General features: G+C 41.2%; 1 protein-coding gene across 1 annotated transcript in view; it reads right to left on the bottom strand.

Moving 5' to 3' along the window:
• KALRN (kalirin RhoGEF kinase) overlaps positions 1–18,806 on the bottom strand; it is a 432,237-nt gene that overhangs the window by 171,094 nt on the left and 242,337 nt on the right. Inside the window, exons 12-13 of the mRNA XM_066323074.1 lie at positions 8,556–8,725; positions 3,511–3,685 (exon numbers count right to left, since the gene is read on the bottom strand). Of these exons, the coding sequence (XP_066179171.1) occupies positions 3,511–3,685; positions 8,556–8,725 (345 nt within the window). The remainder of the gene's footprint in view (positions 1–3,510; positions 3,686–8,555; positions 8,726–18,806) is intronic.

Genomic DNA, 18,806 nt, shown 5'->3' with positions numbered 1-18,806 from the left:
TCTTAAAGGAAAGGATTTTTCCTGAAGACAAAATACAACAATAGTTGGCAGATTTCACTGAAGTACAAGATCTATAATGCCTAAATAGTTGGAAATAAGTGTTGATTGTGCAGCAATTATTAATCCTAAAGTTTGTCTGGACTCCAAACCTCTGTTAGGATGCAAAGGTTATAGAAAAGCTCAAAAACCAGGAGGGCTACAAAATAGATTAGCACTTTAGGAAGGAGTGCCAGAGAAGGGGTTATGTGATCAGTGGCACATATTTCAATATTTGGTGAGAACAGTCAAGGCAGGGTAGGTTCCAAAGAACAAAAGACAGACATTTCCTAAACAAAACAACAAGGCAAATCACTCATTTGCCATTTGTGAATTTTCAAAAAATCCTAATACTTTGTTTGAGTTATTAATTAGAAAGGACAGAGAGAGAGCAGCAGGGAAAATTACAGAATTGAAAATGTTCATTACCTAAACTGTAAGGAAAGAGACAACACGAGATTGAACTGTTTTCTGAGGCTGAGCTCTAATGTACAGCCTTCCCTAAAGCTGTTGGAAGCAGATGGGCTCCCACAACTGCACCCCTCCAGCTTCCACCAGAGAGATCAAACCTTCCTCTGACCAGAGCTGCCAGGGAAGGGTCCTCATGTCAAGGGATTCGTGGAGCAGAAGAACCAGCAGACCCAAGAACACACACTGAGGGGGGAAAGTGAGAAACTCTGTGCTCGACAAGGCAGAAGCTGCAATGAGGAGAAAGATGTTGGAGAGGAGGAGGAGGAGCACCCACATTTTGCAGGCAGTTTGTGTGAGTCCAGGAAGGATTAACACAGCTGCAGCAGGTAGAGGTCTTTCACTAAGGACGTGTTCAATATGGCACTGCTCTTTGGACAGATGGAAGGGGGCTTATCTAGACTAGAAAAGGAGAAATTCGTTTGACAATCAATCATACTGGTATGCATTATTTCACAATTCTTAATCTACGTGGGATCTAGGCTATTATGGAAAATTAAAACCTAAATACATTTCCAGTCATAGCCCAAGCTACTTGTCTTTAGCAGAAAGAAACACTTAATTTCCTGTTTTAAATGTCATCATCTTTTTCCCTCAATAGCTTGGAATAGTCAACCATCAGAAATACTACATGCTTTTAAATTATAGTGATGAAAAAAAATCTTTTGTTTCTCAACAATGGCATGAGATAATTCTGTTAATTCTTGTAACAGTTTCCTACTGACTTGGAATCTTCATTATACAGCTGAGGCAACTGACTGCAATCTACTTTCTGAGCACCATTACCGTGTCAATTTGAGCCAATTCAGCTGTTGTTTGAAACGCATAGCATACATGTGTTATTTAACATTTTATTCCAAACTGCCTTTGTTTTATTACCCATCAAACTGCCTTTCTTATTTAAGCACTAACTGTACTCAGAGAATTTATGATATTGACCTGGATAGGTTTTTCACTGTGTTTTCAGTAGAAATTGTCATAATTATTCTAAAACAAAAAATATTTTTCTGAGAGAGGGAGCTTTCTAAATAAAAGCATCTGCCGATAGACTCTCTATGAAACACACTCTCAGATTTCCCTGTAATATTAATCTTGCAGAGGGAATTCAGATGTTCATATGATAAAAAATAGCAAATCTACAGTGACAACTAAGTGGTGATTTTCTTTAAAATCCTTTCTTGCTAATCTGATTTTAGAAGACTCTGAAGCACATTTCCAATTTTAAATATCTTAATGTATCACAACAGACAGTCCATTCTGTGAATATACAGAAGTAGGATCTATGCAGAAACAAATCAAAGGTATCCACAAGGTATTTCCATATTGGTATCCCATGTGAGGGGAATAATCTAAGTTACATCCTCTCCTGATGCCTCAGTTGCCCCATCAGTACAGTAAAGTCTGGTAGTGACACTCTGATTGAAAGACTATCTACAAAAATAAAAAAGGATCTGGAATCAGTGATTTGCTTTATTTTTTTTAAAGATTTTTCCCTAAATCAGCACAATTATAGGTTCAGACCTTGAATCTGCAGTGAATAACTCTAATGAATAACTCATGTGGGTTTACCACACACTGTCTACAAACACATTTGGGTGTTTCAGAAACACATACTGGTTGTCTCTTTTTTTTTTATAATTTCATTTTTTGAAAACACAGGTGCTATTTACAGGTATGTTCAAGCACAGCAATCACATCCATTTACATCTTTCGAGTAAAACTCTCAATTATTCAGCATCTGCCACACCAACATGTATAAAAAGTATATTCTATTTAAATATTGGAGATAAGATACTTTGCTGAAAGAGCAGTATCTGACATGAAAGAGATAGATTTTTATATTTATACACAAATAAAAAGAATGCAGCTTCTCAATAGCAAGCAGGCTGCCCATAACTGGTAAGTAAATGAGACTATTCTAATTTACATCATTAACAAGCACTGCAGGACAGACTGCAGTGAAATACCTCACTGTGCAGTCCCGACAGAAAATCTCAGATACTCCTCACTGATTCAGTGTCTGGCATTCAGCTCCAGAACAGGACACCTTTTAGGAAACTGGACTCCTGCTTCCTGCCTTTTATTCCGCAACAATTCATCATGCAACGTCTTAAACACAAAATGTACCACAGCATTCTAAACCTCCCATTACTTACCCACCTTGAGACTACCTCCAGATTTACAAACAATAACTTGAGGAATGTATCATCCTCAAACACTTACAGGTGCTCCCTGAACTGGACAAGCACCAGGGGGATACAGCAGGAGGAACACACCCCACAGAGGACACAAGCACTGACACCAGTCTCACAGACTTTGTGTACAATGTACATTTTGTTCTTATTTCATCTCCTATCAGAACTACAGAAAGTAATTACTGAGACTGGCTGGAATCTCTTCAAAATTTATCAGTCCAAGAATGCCCCAATATTCTGATGAATTTTCCATCCAGTGCTTTTGATTCCAAAACAAAAGTACAAAACAAAACTGAAAGACCTTTTTTTGGATGAGGACATAAAAATGTCCCTTTAATTTTTCTTTTGGCTTTTTTGTCCTTTTTAAATAAACCCACTGCAGTGTCTAAAAAGCTCACCTTTTAAACATCCCTTCCTTTAATGCATAACATGTTTTTTCACTCTGTGGTTTAAAGACAGGCATGTACGTGTTTGCATCTGAAGAGACAAAGCTCACTAACAAGTGACACAGAACTTTCAAATCTCTGAGTGACTCATGTCAACAGAGAGCGGTAACAGGGATCTCACAAAGCTTCTCTGCAAAGCAGAGTCTGGAATCTCAGTGGGAAACACTCCTGCCCTTATTTGTGGCAGTTTATCCCAAAGGCTGCTTTAGGTCCAGCAGTCTGGATTAAAGCACAGCAGTCTCTCCCCTCAGCAGAGAGCTGAGCAGAGTCCAAGAGCTCAGGACGAGCCCTCGCAGGGTGTGTTGTGTTCTCTGTCCTCTCTCCCCCAGCTCCCCCTGCCCCCAGGTCACACCGCCAGTCCTTACCTCAATGGTGTACTGCTCAAAGATCCGCAGCTGAAGGAAAATGTCTAGCTTAATCTTCCTCTCATGGAAGAGCTCTTCCATCTGTACCTGGGCCTCGTCGAGCTGCTGAAGGACGGATTCGATGTGGCTGATGGAGCTGTTGTGGGGGGTCTTGTTGTTGGACACGGCAGAGTCCCTGCAGCAAGGCACAGAGCAGGGCTGGGACTGAGCTTTGAGGCAGGCAAAGAGCAAAACTGCGCATTCTGTCATTCTGCGTGCTCTGAGGAGCAAACCCGGGCACTGAGGGCTGAGGGAAGGGTGTGCAGCACCCATCTCCTCTGCTAGCCGAAAACCTGCGGCTCCTGAGCCCGGCACCAAGTTTGGGCAGGGGCACCATCCTTTCTTGTGTGGTGACACTGCGACCTGACACGCCTGGGAGGGGCAGGGGAGGACAGGGCACTTCAATGGCTCTCCTGAGAAGGGCTGGCAATCACCTTTCATGCTGCAGGGTCACCCCTCCTGCCCACACCTCCATCAGACTGAGATGCTCTGCTGCCACCTGGGCCTTTACAGGTTAATTCCTGCATTTGCCCTATTACTTACAGACGAATCCAATCAGAATTATGGGTATTTCAGACGAATGGCTAGGGATGCCTTGGAATCCTCTGGATAACACAGTACAGCAGTGGATACAGAATACAGTGCAAAGAAACCCCAACACACCTTTCAAAAACTGCAAGAGAGATCCTGACTTGTCACTTCACTGGGGGAAGTGAAAGGAGATGTGACTGTGACAGGTCAGATACTGCTGCAGTTACATTTGCCATTTACAGGCAGCAGAAGGGAGCAAACCCTTTAACTGGTGGGTCAAGACCAAGGGGGAATTTGCTCTACTTGAAAGCTTAGCTTAGTCCTGACAGTTCCTCTTTTATTTGTGCTTTCATGTATATTAATAGGCTCACCTACAGTTTGCTATGTCTTCAGAAATTTTTTTCAGCGCTTGTTTTATGGATAAATGCCATTTGCAGATGTAAAGAACTGAAATTTATCCTCAAATGTTCCACACACAGTCCCTCAACTTTTAAAAGGGCCAGAATGGAAGCTCTGAAGGCTAAATTTAATATTGGCTTCGGCACATTGGCTAAAGCAAAATTTAGGTGCAAATATTACACCGATATTTCTCTCCTCAGGCGTTATGGTTTCTGCCCCACTCCGTCTGTTTTCACATTCTTGGTGATCACAGGGTCTCTGCCTCCACATTAGAGCTGCACAGAGGAAGGAGGAACAAAAATAACTGGAGATTTTGAAACTACAGCTTAATCTGAGGCCACATCCAATCAAGTTCTGTTTGCTTCAGTCAGCACCTGTCTTCTATAAAAGGACATGAAATAAGTCTTCACTCAGATGCAGGATTATTACTATTCATATATTATCTAAATTACTCAATGAATTATTCAAGACCGGTGTTGAATAATCTCTCACGGGATCTAGAGGCACACTTAGTTTTAGAAATTCTCTTTCATTAAACATTTCATATCAAGCCACACTTGCATTTCAGTGACTGACGCAACACAAAAGTTTAAGAGTACTAATCTGGTGGCTTTTTTTAAGTCTCCTTGGATAAAGCATTGACAACCCCTAGCTAGTGTTTGAGAAATATCTCCCTACAGAAAAAAACATTTCTGAGATTGCATGCTTCTGCCACAATATTGCTTGTTCTGTCTGGTGATGAGAAACTCTGGGAAAGAATAAATATAAGACCCTTATCAATCTTTGAAAGGTATGGATTCAAGGAAATTCAAGGAAATTATTGGAAAAAAAACCCAAAATAAACTTTGGGGAACATAAAATTGGACTCAGTACATTGCTGCTGACTTTGTTTAAAATGAACACTGTGCTCCTAAAACCACTTTCAGTGGGAGAAAGCTCAATGAGAAATACCCATTATCTAAAGCTTATATGCTGAACTAATGTAAAAAACGCAAGATAATTAACTCTTCACTGGCTTTTTTTTTTTTTTTCAGCCTCAAACATTCCTACTTTTCACATCTCACTGGAGCAAGTCATTGTTTTGCCTTTCACAGATGACCAGAAATATTGCCCCAGCAGCACCCCTGGAACTGCAGTTCAAAAGGTTTGCTTTGCATTGACTGCTGAGAACAACGATGACCTCAGGAAAGCGCTGATAAGGAAGAGTGAAGAGTGTTTCCAAAGTGAACCATGACATGCACAGAGTTCCTAGACAGGCCTGCTTTATCCCTGATGGGTATGGCCTCCTGGTGTAGTCACTGAGGCCCTGAAGACCTTGTGTGAAATGCAGTCCCAGGCATGGTATTTAGCTCAGGCAGCTGAGCTTTTCATTGCCACTCTGAAGGAAACAGAGTGCTATTACACAAATCTTCCCTAAACCAAAATCTGTTCTCTCAAAGATATGAACAAGAAACATAAAACTTTCCAAAGCTCTAGTCATTTCATTGCTTTTAACCCCGTGTTAAGACATGCTTGATAAGAGCAGAGTATTTAATTCTTTTCATTGTTGTAGCATTTGCAATCTACATCGATTCTTCATGGCAGGTATAAGGTGATATACACCGAAACGCAATCCTGTGTTAAGGAAAGACTGCAGCAATTCTAATTTTTCCTTTTTTCCTTTATCTGTGTATTCTTTACCATTGCCAGCAGCCACGAAAGCAGGTGAGTGGGCACACACAGAGGCAGCTTCATTGGTTTTTTTCCACACTGCTTTGAAAGAGTCCAGGATCACATTGCAAGCTTTGCAGTTAGTCAGAGAGCTCAAATCCAACACTTGAACCAGCTCATCTTGACAGTTCAGCACTGCAAACTTCCGTGTGCAAAGGTTTGTCAGATATTCTCCCTGGGTTTGGTACTAACTCCAGCAGAACCAGGGGATTGCTTTGCACAAATAGGCTCACCTTGTTCCACCTTGCTCACTGCCCAGAGTACAAACCAGACCCCAAACCCAACTCTTCTTTGTTGAATACAGCTGCCACAAAACCTGCCTTGGTATTTTGCAAACATTGGAGCATGACAATGATTCAAAAAGAGTCTCAAAGCTGAGGCCACTGTCACTTTTCCAAGACTGAAACTAAGAATTGACTGTGTTCACATTAAGTCAAATCCAACACACTATCTTGCAGTTCACCTCCTCCCCATGCTCCACTGACTTCTCAGCTCAGGTATTACCCTGGCCACTCTCCACACTTCCCTTCTCACTCAGGTGCAGGCAAAAACCCTTTAGGCCAATCCCACAGCCAGAACCAGGACTCTTTAAATGTCGACACTTTCTGCAGCCCCACAAACCACTCCAGACTCCACCTGATGGGCTTGTACAGGGTCCCTTTCAGGCTCTACTCCACGGCTGCTCACACTGAAGTGATGCCATTCCAATAGTTGGGAAGAATAACAACAACAACAAAAAAATTAGCCCACAATTTCACTGCCATTTTTTGATCTCACAGAAATGCCCTATATTTTGCAAACGATTTCTTTGCATAAAAGTAAGTTACTGTGCAGACCTGTGACTGACCTGCTACAGGTGGCCATGCACACATTCCTAGCTAAAACCCCTTCCCCTCTGGAGGCTCACTTACCAAACCCAGCATGTTTTTATCCTACTGAACTCATCATCAAAGATGAACACAAGGATGGAATGTCTACTCCTGATCCTTCCTCTCCAATCTAATACTGACAAGCAATACCAAACTCCAGTCCCTCGCCCTCCCCTGTGGTGCTGGCAAGTCACACACAGCAGGAGTAGGAATCTCCACGGGCTCTCTGGTGTGGCTGCTGAATGACAATCAAAACCTAGAGCAGGCCTTTCAAATCTCTCACTATTTTTTTTTTTTAATCCAGCAGAGAAAACTCTACATCCAGGATGACAGGGAAAAGCTTAGAGGAAAGCTCAGCATATGGCAGTAGTAAAATACTTAAGGACTCTAGGAGGGCTTTTGAGGGCAGAGCTCCACCAGAGCCCTCCTTGTCCATTCTACTCTGGAGCATCTTGGGCTTTTCCTGTCAGGTTCCTATCGTGGCTCATGACTTTCTGCACATCTCAGGTAGAAAGTGAAGGCATCAGATTAGGGAAGCTCAGGGTGAGGAGGATGAATTGTCTGGTGAAATGCATAAAACCTGGGATATTTGCATGTTATAATGTGTACAGAATACACACACTGTGTACATGTGGGTAAGGGCAACCTGTAACAATACAAAGACCTAAACAATAAATGATGTATTGGACTTGGTTCAGTGCCCAGTAACATCCATAAAAGGCAGGAAAACTTCATTGCTGTCAACAAAGCTACAGGCACAGAAAACCACTGTAACAACAAACGAGAGAGATTTCACAATTACAAATTCTTTATAAGCTTACTCTGCAAATATTCATTTGACAATACTTGCAGACTGAGAAAGAGAAGAAAGAAAAACATCAAACCCCCAACAGAAACCCCAACCTTCCCCCCCTCCCAAATTCTTGGGGCTAGTTTCTTCATGTATTTTAAATTAGGCAAAAATGAGCTGGTTTAATTCATAGTGCTAGGAGAAGAACCAGCAGTAAAAGAGCCTCTTTGACACTATGAATAAACCCCACATACACAAAGATAAATAGAAGGGTGCTGCATGCAAAATGAAACAGTGAATGCTGTTAGACACGTGTGTATTTTATTAAGAGGAATACACTTACCCTACATTGGGAGTAACCATATAAATCGTGAGGTCTCAGTTCATACCCATTTAACAATCTTCTATAAATACCAACTAAAAATATTCACTTCAAACACATTTGGATCCATTCACTTCCCAGTGCCTATAAATAATCTCTCAGTCAAACAGGAAACCAGTGCTGATCCACAGACTACTCTAATCAGCTCACACAAATCACTCCTTGTAATTTCAATAAGACACTCGAAGGATCTGAAGAATTATAAATAACCAAAGGATTAACAAACTCTCACAACTGATCCTAGCTTGCAGTTCCCTATTTAGGCACCCCTAAAGCACAGCATGCACCAGATTTCTCAGCACCTGTGCCCCAGGTGGATGCTTACCTGAGCTGCTGGATTAGATCTTCCCCTTCTTTAATAACGTTGAGGGTAGCATCCAGGGTGGCTGTTTGCTGCTGCTGAAACTGCTTGATAAGCTCCTGAACTGCATCCACAGAGTCAGCACAGACATCCTCTAAGAGCTCCTTCTGCAGATCTTCCATCCATGTCCACAGCTGGGAAGAAGGGGAGGGAAATATAAATCAGAGAGGGACTGAGATTTAACCCTTTTGCTCTCTAATTCCAGATCAATAGGCATTAACTCAGGCTGCATGTTTCACAGGAAAACTGACCTAAAATTTGTAAACCCGAGAAGATGCATTGATTCCATTTAAAGCAAGAAAATAAGATAAATATAGTACCAGGTAGTTTTCTGAAAGGAAAAAAAAAAAAATCAAAAGCCAATTCACTTTCTGTTTATTATACAGCAATAACTAATTATTTTATTCTGATTAACTCTTTATACAAGTAACAAATTAAAATCTTCTACAGATAACCTAGCCCTTTCAGGAGCTGAGCACCATCATCTGCTATCCATTTCACATGCAGCTGAAGCCTGTTGCAGGACAGACATACAAGCTTTGGTATGAGTGTATGGTACTGACTAGCTGTGCCTGCTCAGCTGTGCCTTCCCAGGGGTTGAGGTTTTGGCGTTTCTTTTTTTGTTTCCAGCACTTAAACCCCCTCCTCAAAACGCACTCGGACTCTGCGTTTTAACTCTGGGAAAATCCAAACACAGGAATCAGCAATATCACCAGTCAAGCCCATGCAGATCTATTAATTTTGAATAGTCCTGACGACCAGTTTTTAAGCCACAATCACAGCAACAAATCACTGCAAGTGCTTAGACGAGAATTTCCAGCCAGCTGTTCATCAGAGGTCTGGGCAGGGGCGGGAATGCCCCGGCAGCCTCTGGCCGCCTGTAAAGGCTTAAAGCGAACGGAGGTTTCCCCTTTAAGCTCGTGCTGAAAAGTGAGTGTAAAATCGCACCAACCGAGCTGGCAGCCTGCCAGCAAACCCTAATGACTCCACCAGAGACTTTTCTGTGCCACGCCTGCCCCATTAACCCACATTTTGCTGGTGTGCGCTGGGGGTAGCGGCGGAGCAGCAGAGCGAGAAACAGCAGCGCCCTGGGAAATGTCAAAGGATGCGGCGCCTTCTCCCGCTGTCCCGGGGACTGCAGAGCTCTGTCCCGCAGGGACCTTGGCGTGAACGTGAAGCAGAGGAGGACACTGTGTGTGGGTGGCAAAGGGCTGGTAAAGATGTTTGTGTTCAAAACGAGCTGCACTGGATCCCCATCCTACAGCATTTCCTCCGAGAGTCTGAATTCTGCACGTCCGCATTGAACAAGAGGAGGATGGGGACGTCTAAAACTGCAGCTGCCAAAGCTTCTCATAACCAGGGCCCACACCTAAGGCCAGTCACTAAATGCCAAACTACACACACGCGATGGACTTCAAGGATATTCCTCTGGTCCAAACCAAAATGAGAAGCTGTCCCAGCAGGCTCAAGATACCAGAAAAGGGAGAGCCCAGTGCCTTTTGCTCTGTCCCCACCTCTGCTACTGACTCCTTGCTTAAGAGACTTACAAAAACAAGCATTAGAACATATGCCTTACATAGGCTTTTCAGAGTCAGCTTTGAATATTTTGGGTAAATGCCTCTGTTTTTTCATAAATATAATCATACTGGCCTGAAACAGAATGTCTTTGCTTGGGATATTTACATATTTTCACAGTCTTAGGAAAAAAGCATAGTATAAAAGGGGAACTATTAATCAAAGAAACAAATGTAAGTGGATAGGCATGAGAAATAAGTGAAAAAAATGAAAACATATTTAAAGAGCCAAATACAGGCCTTTTTCAGTTGTGGTCTGAGGTCCATGTGCAGAACTTGGGGAAGCTACCATAATGGAAAATGCATCAGTTATTTTCTTTATACGTTAATTAGATTGAGAATATTCCCTGTTTTGATCCACTTCCTGCACCCACTCAAACAGTAGGGACAGCTGGACAAGGACCAGGCTGTTCAGGAATATTACTTCTCCTTATCAGATCTCCAAGTAATAGAGCACTTTGTAAATACAGAAAAATACCTATGTGTATAAATCATCTTTCTGTTTTGAGGTGAGAAAGCCAGTAGTATTTTAACTTCTTGCAGTTCTTAGTTCCTTTTTCAACCTAAAAAAGCTCTGGAAATTTTCTTCACAAAAATGAAAGTGAAATCAGGAATTTTGTTCATTATTAGGAATCTGCTGTTTTCTTGAAATGATCATTTTAGGGCAGAGGACAAAGTTTCCACCTTCAGAGGAAAATCCTATGCTCAAAAGTGCCTCCAGAACTCAGCTTGTTGGAAGGAGCATTGGACATTTAAGATCTTACTCCACTTTTTGAGTAGGCTTCTAAATCAGTTTCAAAATACTTAAACATAAACTGTATTGTTTTCACCTGGAACCAAAACACTCCTTAATTTCAGAGAGCACTCAAATCTATTAACTCATATTAGCTTCAGATGTTTCCATTAATGACCTCTGACTGTAAGGATTTGCATAATAAAATCTATCAGAATCTAGGTCATCCTTGACTCAGAGGCCTTTAATCCTTTAGACTCCACCAATCCCTGGAAAACCCTAATACAAAAAAATCAGTCAATATTAATAAGACTAGGAAGATCTTTCAGGAACAATTCACAATAGGAACCTGATTCCAAAACCTCCTGGGTTACGTGCTACAACCAATAGCACCTTTCACAAATTGCTACCAAGGCCCATTTGTGAATGCCACAGGAATGAAAAGACCAGTTCCATGTCACTGCAACACCACAGTCAGAACAGCTGTTAATCATAAAGCATCCTGCCTGTCACTGCTCAGGAATATCAGCCCCTCTTAGGACCTGATGTTTCATTCCAATGCAAGTATCTGACCGATTAAAAAAACCATCCTGACTATTAAAGCCCCAAATCACTGGGTACCTTGTGCATTTCCAACCCATGCTGTGACCAACCTACTCCAAGATAGATAGATTAGACCAAGGAAACTGCTCCCATTGCAATCTGATATACGGCACTGCAGAACTTTTATTCCATATTTGCAGAAATTGACTTCTTTAATTCTTAGCATGAACAAAATTCGTGAGTACTTGTCCCATTCTCCCACTTCAAACTATTACTAAGGTACCACTTGATCCCATACAGGGTGTCTATGTAGACACCTGCAGATATTCCAGATACAGAGACAGTATTTCCACATCCACTTGTGGTGACTTTCACTAAGTTTTCCAGTCATGCATGTGTTCAGAAAAGGAGGTAACCTCTGCATTATGTTACTTAACAGGTACTAAACAAAAATACAGAATCCTAGAAAACAATACAGAACTACATCACAAAAGTAAGTGTTGTTCTTCCTTCAACTGATCTATGCTTTGATATGAGTAACTGGATATGGAGAATCCAGTGCATTAGTGGCAGCACTTGAATTAAGCCTATCAGAGATCTGACTCAAATCTGACTCATGCAAACGACATATAAAATGTCACAGTTGTTAGCTACGAGAAGTCTCAGGTAAACACCTATCCTTAAGACATAAATGCCAAAGGTCCATAGTGGTGCCACAATTGAAGCTTTTATTTATCAAGGCTTTACACAAGAAAATTCCTCTGATGACTAGAACAGTGGGAAAGAAGAATGACACCCTCCTCCTTTCTTTTGGGGTGCATCTGGTGCCCTTCATGCATTTTAACAACTTCTGCATCTTTTTTGGATATGAAACACAGGCAGTTTCCCTCCATCCAAGAGACAATACAGCTTTTTATTCCCAGCTACTTCATCTGATTAAATACCCTTCATTTTGTTCAAGTACTTAGTGAGACCACTTAACTGGATGTTTGAAGGACAACTGTGCGTGATACCTAAAAATTAATGATTTTGACTTAGAAAAAGGAACCACTTTAAACAAAATCTATGACCTAAAGAGATTGCTAAGAAAATCTTGCCTGCATGATTGGAATAACTATTATACACCCAATGCTTATAATGCTGCTATTTGTAAATGACAGAGATGAGTTATAATCCTCTCAAAAGCAGTTTAAAAGCTCTGAGTTATGGGAGCAGCGCAAAGAACCACTTCAATCCAGGAGATTTACTGTTGTACAACATTTTTGCTGGTCCTCAAAACAAGGATGTTAATGGAAACAAGAAACTTCACAGGATGTGTGTTCTACCCCTTTACTATGTCAGAGAAGCATCTTGTGTTGCAGGGCAGGCCCCAAAAGGATGCTCATGACAACTCAGGGAGAATTTTTATCACAGCAATGAAGACTAGAACAGAATGCAAAAGGATTCAGTGACATGCAAGGACCCTGCTGCCACTCCATGAATTGCAGTGTGAGTGTTCAGAAAACCAAGGGCAGGCTGAAAAAACCCCCCAAAACACACAAGCAGAACTGCTCCAGAGAGAGATGTCCATCAATCCCATTTCCCTCCGTTACTATGCCAGACTTATATAAGCCTATTCTATGGCAATAATATTCAGCTTTGTCATGACATACACTAGGAAGTCACACAGATCTCAAGTTCAGGTTAACTTATGGCAGAACTTCAGTCAGCACTTGAGTTTAGGCATCTGTTCAAATGCTGTTGTGCATCCAGCTTGACTCCTCAGCTTTTACTAAATTGTCCCCACACCAACATGGTGGCGAAGATAAAACTTTCCAGCACAGTTAACCTTCATCAGCTGGTATTTATTCACACTTAGAGTGCATCCAGACCTGTTCCAGCTTAAAGAACTGAGGATTGGTGTAATTGGAAGCATATTTCAGCAACATTGTCCAAAGTCACATTCAAGCTCTCAAGAAAACGTCAACGGAAACACGGTGAAGCGTCACATAATGGCAGCACACCTAATAAAAGGTGACAGCATGGATATGACCAGACACCACGTATGAAATCCCACAATATATGACTTCCACAGTGAGACACAACTCATGAGACTCCCTGCTGCAAGACCTTATGTTGTCAGATACCACCAAACTGCTTGGGAAGAAATGACAAGTGGAAAGGGAACATTCTGTGAAAAAATCTATCCGATCTCTCCCTAACCTCTTTCTTGCTTTTTCCCTTTTCCTCGCCAATTTCTTGACATTCATCCTTGGTTGGGCTGCATCTGCTGCTTCTGTATGCTAGGCTTTTTAATTAGTAACCTTGCCTATGGCAAAAGGATTTGCACTGCCTAAACATCTGATGCTTTTTCCAAGTGCTGCATGGACCAGATTGATATAGCACAAAATAATCTCCTCTCAAGGGAAACATGATTTGGGTAGGTTGGCTTACATCAGGGAGTGTGTAGATCCCCAGCCCAAGGTCATGTAAAAATAATTCAGGGACTATTTGATCTAGAAAAGAAAATTGATTTATAACTGAAGAATCAAATGTACATGTTTTATGCTTCTTCTGCCACCATCATGAATCGTAAAATCATGTTCCTCTTGTAGTATAATTTAAATATGTTATTTGTAATTAGAAATCTAGTTGTAATTAACCTCAGTAACTGTAATAATCAAATTCTGCACTTGACAATACCAGCTTAGAAAAGTTCTTCCTACATTGGAAGATTCACTCAGTTTTACACCAGTGTGATACAGTACAATTTGGTTGCAGGAAAAGCTTCCCACACTACAAATGCAGCAATCTATAAAATAAATGCAGGTACCATTACATTCTCCTGTATGTTGTTTGTTGGTTCTAAACATCACGCTCAAATGGAGGCTGCAGCACCTCTTCCCTCTGTGCTTTTCCCAGTGAGTGGCTGTATCTGTCACTCATAGTCATACCCTGATCTGCTGCTTTGAGCCTTTTGTGCAACTTTGCGCACTGTGCCCTGGGAATCACAGAAATAAATATTTTGTGACAATTCTGAATCATTCTGAAACTTGCTAAGGACTGGAAAAACTAGATGACTCTTCTTTAGCCAGTCAGTCTTGTTGGATCCATTGACTTGAGCCACTCCACTGACACCATTTTCAACTAGTTAAATAGACTCCAGTGCATAGATGTACTTCAGGTGAAAGACAGAAAGTGTCTTTTGAGTGATGAGTGAATTACAGGAGTGTTCCTGTATGGCTTTGATGAAAATATACTCAGTACACAAATTATTGCAGGCTGCCCACTCTGTTGCCTTTGTACAGAGCACTGAACTCCACACACTGGAACTGGGAGAAGCTCATCTTCCTCAGCCCCAGGAATTCAGACCGGACAGAAATGTGTCTAATAGAAGAGTGCTTTATGAGAGTTGGCACATCCTGTTTAGAGATGCTCATAAAACTCCTTTTAGCTGCAGCATGAACCCCTGTTATCTGCAGAGTGAAGCATTCCGGCTGGAGACTCACTTCCACAACACACAAAACATATGCAAGGGCCTCAAATGCCAAGGAAAATATTTGAGTGGAGCCATTGGTCTGTAACAATGCTGGTGAATAACCTGAAAAATGTGGATAACGAAGTATGGACTTAAATGAAGTCTACAGGAATGCCTTGGCTAGCACATGGTGCAAGGATGGAAAGAACTTCTCTTCCACACACAGGTTTGACTTCCTGACATTTGGTTTATGTGGCTGCATTTACAAGCATTTCATTCTCATTACTTTGATTCTGTCTCTTTTACCAATCTTTTGCCATCACAGATGGCAGAATTTTATTCACTAGTGGTCTGGCTGTGCTTCAAACTCCCCTGCTCAAGAGCGGGATGTGCTGCCAGAATACCACAGCTCTTTTCTTTCCCAGCTACTTGATCCTTCATGAAAAAAAAACTTGCTTTTGGGCAACAAATGGACAGGAAAGAAGGGCACCCTGTACCCACCAGCTGTCCTGGTTCCTCACTCCCAGATCTTCAATAGCTTTACAGACAAGATAAAAACCACCAAAGTTAACAACTGGTGAATTCTGCCATTTCGGTCCAGGCCAGAGTTTACCCTCTGGAGCTGGAGGAGGATTCGCTTTTATTTTGCTGCTTCATGGCAATTGATGGCTGATAACTCAGAGTGTACTTTGATACAGCTCACACAAACATGACACTTTTTATACAGCAGAGCCCTCTCCACAGCTACAATTATCAGAATAAGAAGCTGACAGGTGATCTGCCCTCTCCAAGGAGTCTGCCACCCAGGCCAGGGACAGCACATGTGTCACTGTATGGGCACCTCTGGTGTTTCACTTCTAACACATTCTCCAATTTCTGCCTGCAAGTTCACCTCTGATGGGAATAGGAGAATATTTAGGAACTGAGCACTTCTTAAAATTACCAAACACAACAAAACAGCATTTACATCGAATCATAGAATCACATGGAAAAGACTTTTAAGATCACTAAGTCTAACCATCCATCTAGCACCACCACCACACAGATTCAGTTCCCAGCAAAAATCATGATCATACTCATAGGAAGGATAAGGTTTGATGTTTCACAGCTCTGCTGTGAAAGGAGGGGCAGATACTTTCAAAGTTTGATTTTGCATGCTGTTGTGCATCTATCTCAGCTATTATTATCCCAGTGAAGGACAAAATTTCTAGCTTTGAACAAGGCACATAATGCCTCATTCTAACACTGAAAATGCTGGGGTGTGAATTGGCCACTCAGTGAAAGTGTTCAGTGAGCCAGTTTGGGTAATTTTAATGTTATATGCTTTCTTCTTTTTTTAGACATCTGGACATAATATAAGAAAAGGAATTAAAGTGCTGTCCAGGATAGGAGCAGTGTGTAAGACGAATACATGTTCAGAGAACAAGACCTTTTCAGAAGTTCCAGAAGTTGCCAGCAAGTGGAGTTGCTAAACTGAATATCCCCTGCATCACAAATCTTTATTATCTAGGGGGCGATTGCTCTGGAAAGTCAATATTAGCAGTAAAAGTCAAACAACAAATTTTTTAAGTTCAGCAACATTAACTTTGGTTCCTGTGTCAATTCACAGTGAGTGACAGGATTACAGGATATATCCCAGAACCACTGTCAAGTTTGCTCCATGATTAACTTCAGTACATTCTGTCAACTCCTCTGATGGGAGTCAACAGCAGCTGACCTCAGCCCCGTGAGCTTTCTGCTCCCTGTGCCCCAGCAGCTCTGCCTTGAAGTGAAGAACAAGCCCTGTCAGAATTAGTGATCTACACCGAAATAATCTCCTAATCACAATATTCAACCCAAGCAGGGAAAATTTAATTTCACAGGTCTTGGTTATCAAGAGAAATTAAGTTAGCAGTGCCTGCAATAAAACACTGTTACTGTTCCTGACTGATAGGGCAGACCCACTCCATTACCCGGCTGAGTAACCCCTCTGATGTCTGTGGGGTGACCAAGGTGACCTGCTGACCACAAATAATAGAACTTATAATACAGGAAGCTGTCTGACCTTTAATGGTCCAGGACTTAGCTCTCACTTTCTCATGCCATTATCAGACAAGATTTTCAGAGTGAAACTTTCCATATCAGGCATCTGCCTAAGGCTGAACTTCAATTATGAGGTAAAAGAGCCAGAATGAGAGGAAGGGACAAAAAGGTACTTTGCCTGTGTTAGTTTCATTTCTGTTCAAATGAGATGCTCCAGACCCTCCATGCCTTTAAGCAAGAGTTTGAAATTTTGCAGGGCTTAGCCTGGATGTCAAGAATATACATTATGTCATTCATGTGAAAATTTCCCCAAATTTGGTCACTCAGAAGACCTCTGCCAAGTTCCAGTTTGCACGTGTTCATAGTAACCTGATAGGAATCTGGCAGCTCATTTTTCTCAACATTAAATATTTTCTGAGCATACTCATCCCCCATCCTGTGGGCCAGGTACATATGGCAGTTTCTACATGGAAGTGTCTGCACTGAGCCCCTGGTCCTCCTGCTCTTCTGACCCACTGAAGAACAAAGCACAGGGCACACCATCTGAAAACACACTTCTCTGCCTCTCTGTTATCTTCATGGACTCAACACAGAAGTGGTGATCCTCAGATCACCATAGAAAAACAAGAAAACAAGAGGTGGTAAGACATGCTTTTCATGCCCCAAAGAACTATGAAACAATTGCAGAACTGTCTCATAGTTTAGTTAAGGCCCATATACTGTAAATGGATCTAAATTCAGTCAAGTTTCTCTCATTCTTAAGTTAGCAACTGCATCACCAGCCAATACAAGATGTAATACAACCAAAGTCATCACTTAATTATGCAAGAGAATTTAAAAAAAATTAATGATATAGAAGTGGTCAGTGCTCTTTTGTGTCTATATTTTAATACTTGGAAGTGTAAAATACACTGCAGAACTTAAAGTATAAAACTGCAAGATGTTAAAATATTAAGATTCGGTCAATGAATTGCAAGATGTTTTTCTTATATTTCTTGAGGGTTTTGAGTCTTTAGGGTGTGATTTTATGACATCTGCAATGTCTTCTCCAGGAAGCTCAAAAAATATTCTCCTTTAAACAAAATCAAATGCCAGTCAAGGATCCTCTATCATCATTTGATCCTAAAGCCAAAAGTTCACAGAAAAACATTAACTATCAGGAGATGATTTGTGATAAAAGTACAAGATCCGACAATCCTGACAATAATTGATTCAGATTTGAAGAAAGAATCTAAATTCAATTACACTTAATCCTTAGAGAAATTATTCAGGTCCGTGTCTGTTGAATGTATTTATCCCAGTGATAATAATTTATAATTTTACCCCGCCATACAGATAATTGAATTTGATCCCCACGGTACCAGGTTTCTGCTCACACCATCAGAAATGCCTTGGTCCAAAAGGGTACAAAAATATTGACTACAAACTAGAAAAGCATAATGAATGGTGTAGGACAGTAGGACACACAAAATCTGCTTTATAGGCATGGCAATAAGACAGCTACATTACTCAGGAGTTGTCACCAACAATCACTTACAGGACTGCTTCAAATTTATGTGTTATTACCACACCAAAAAGTTCTTGCTTCAGCCTACTGTATGTATTGTTCAATAAGGTCACTTTAAAAACCCATCAAAATTGTTGTTATGCTTAATTGACTGTGTTTTTGATATTTCTTCAACTGTATGAGTCAGTTTTTAGCAGAAGGGATCCTCTTTAATGCTTTCACATGAGAAAAACAGTGATTCAAGTCTGCTGTAGTACAAAAAAGCCACTCTGAACTTGCATTACCACGGGGATATCTAGATTTAAATGACTCCCCAATTCAACACTACCTATTGTCCTGAAGAAAATACAGGAAGACTGACTACAAAAGGGAGCATTTC

This window comes from Sylvia atricapilla, chromosome 7 (genome assembly GCF_009819655.1).
Source record: "Sylvia atricapilla isolate bSylAtr1 chromosome 7, bSylAtr1.pri, whole genome shotgun sequence".
NCBI classification, from domain to species: Eukaryota; Metazoa; Chordata; class Aves; order Passeriformes; family Sylviidae; genus Sylvia; species Sylvia atricapilla.
The sequence above is the reverse complement of the archived record's forward strand: the minus strand, read 5'-3'. Positions and strand labels throughout refer to the sequence as shown.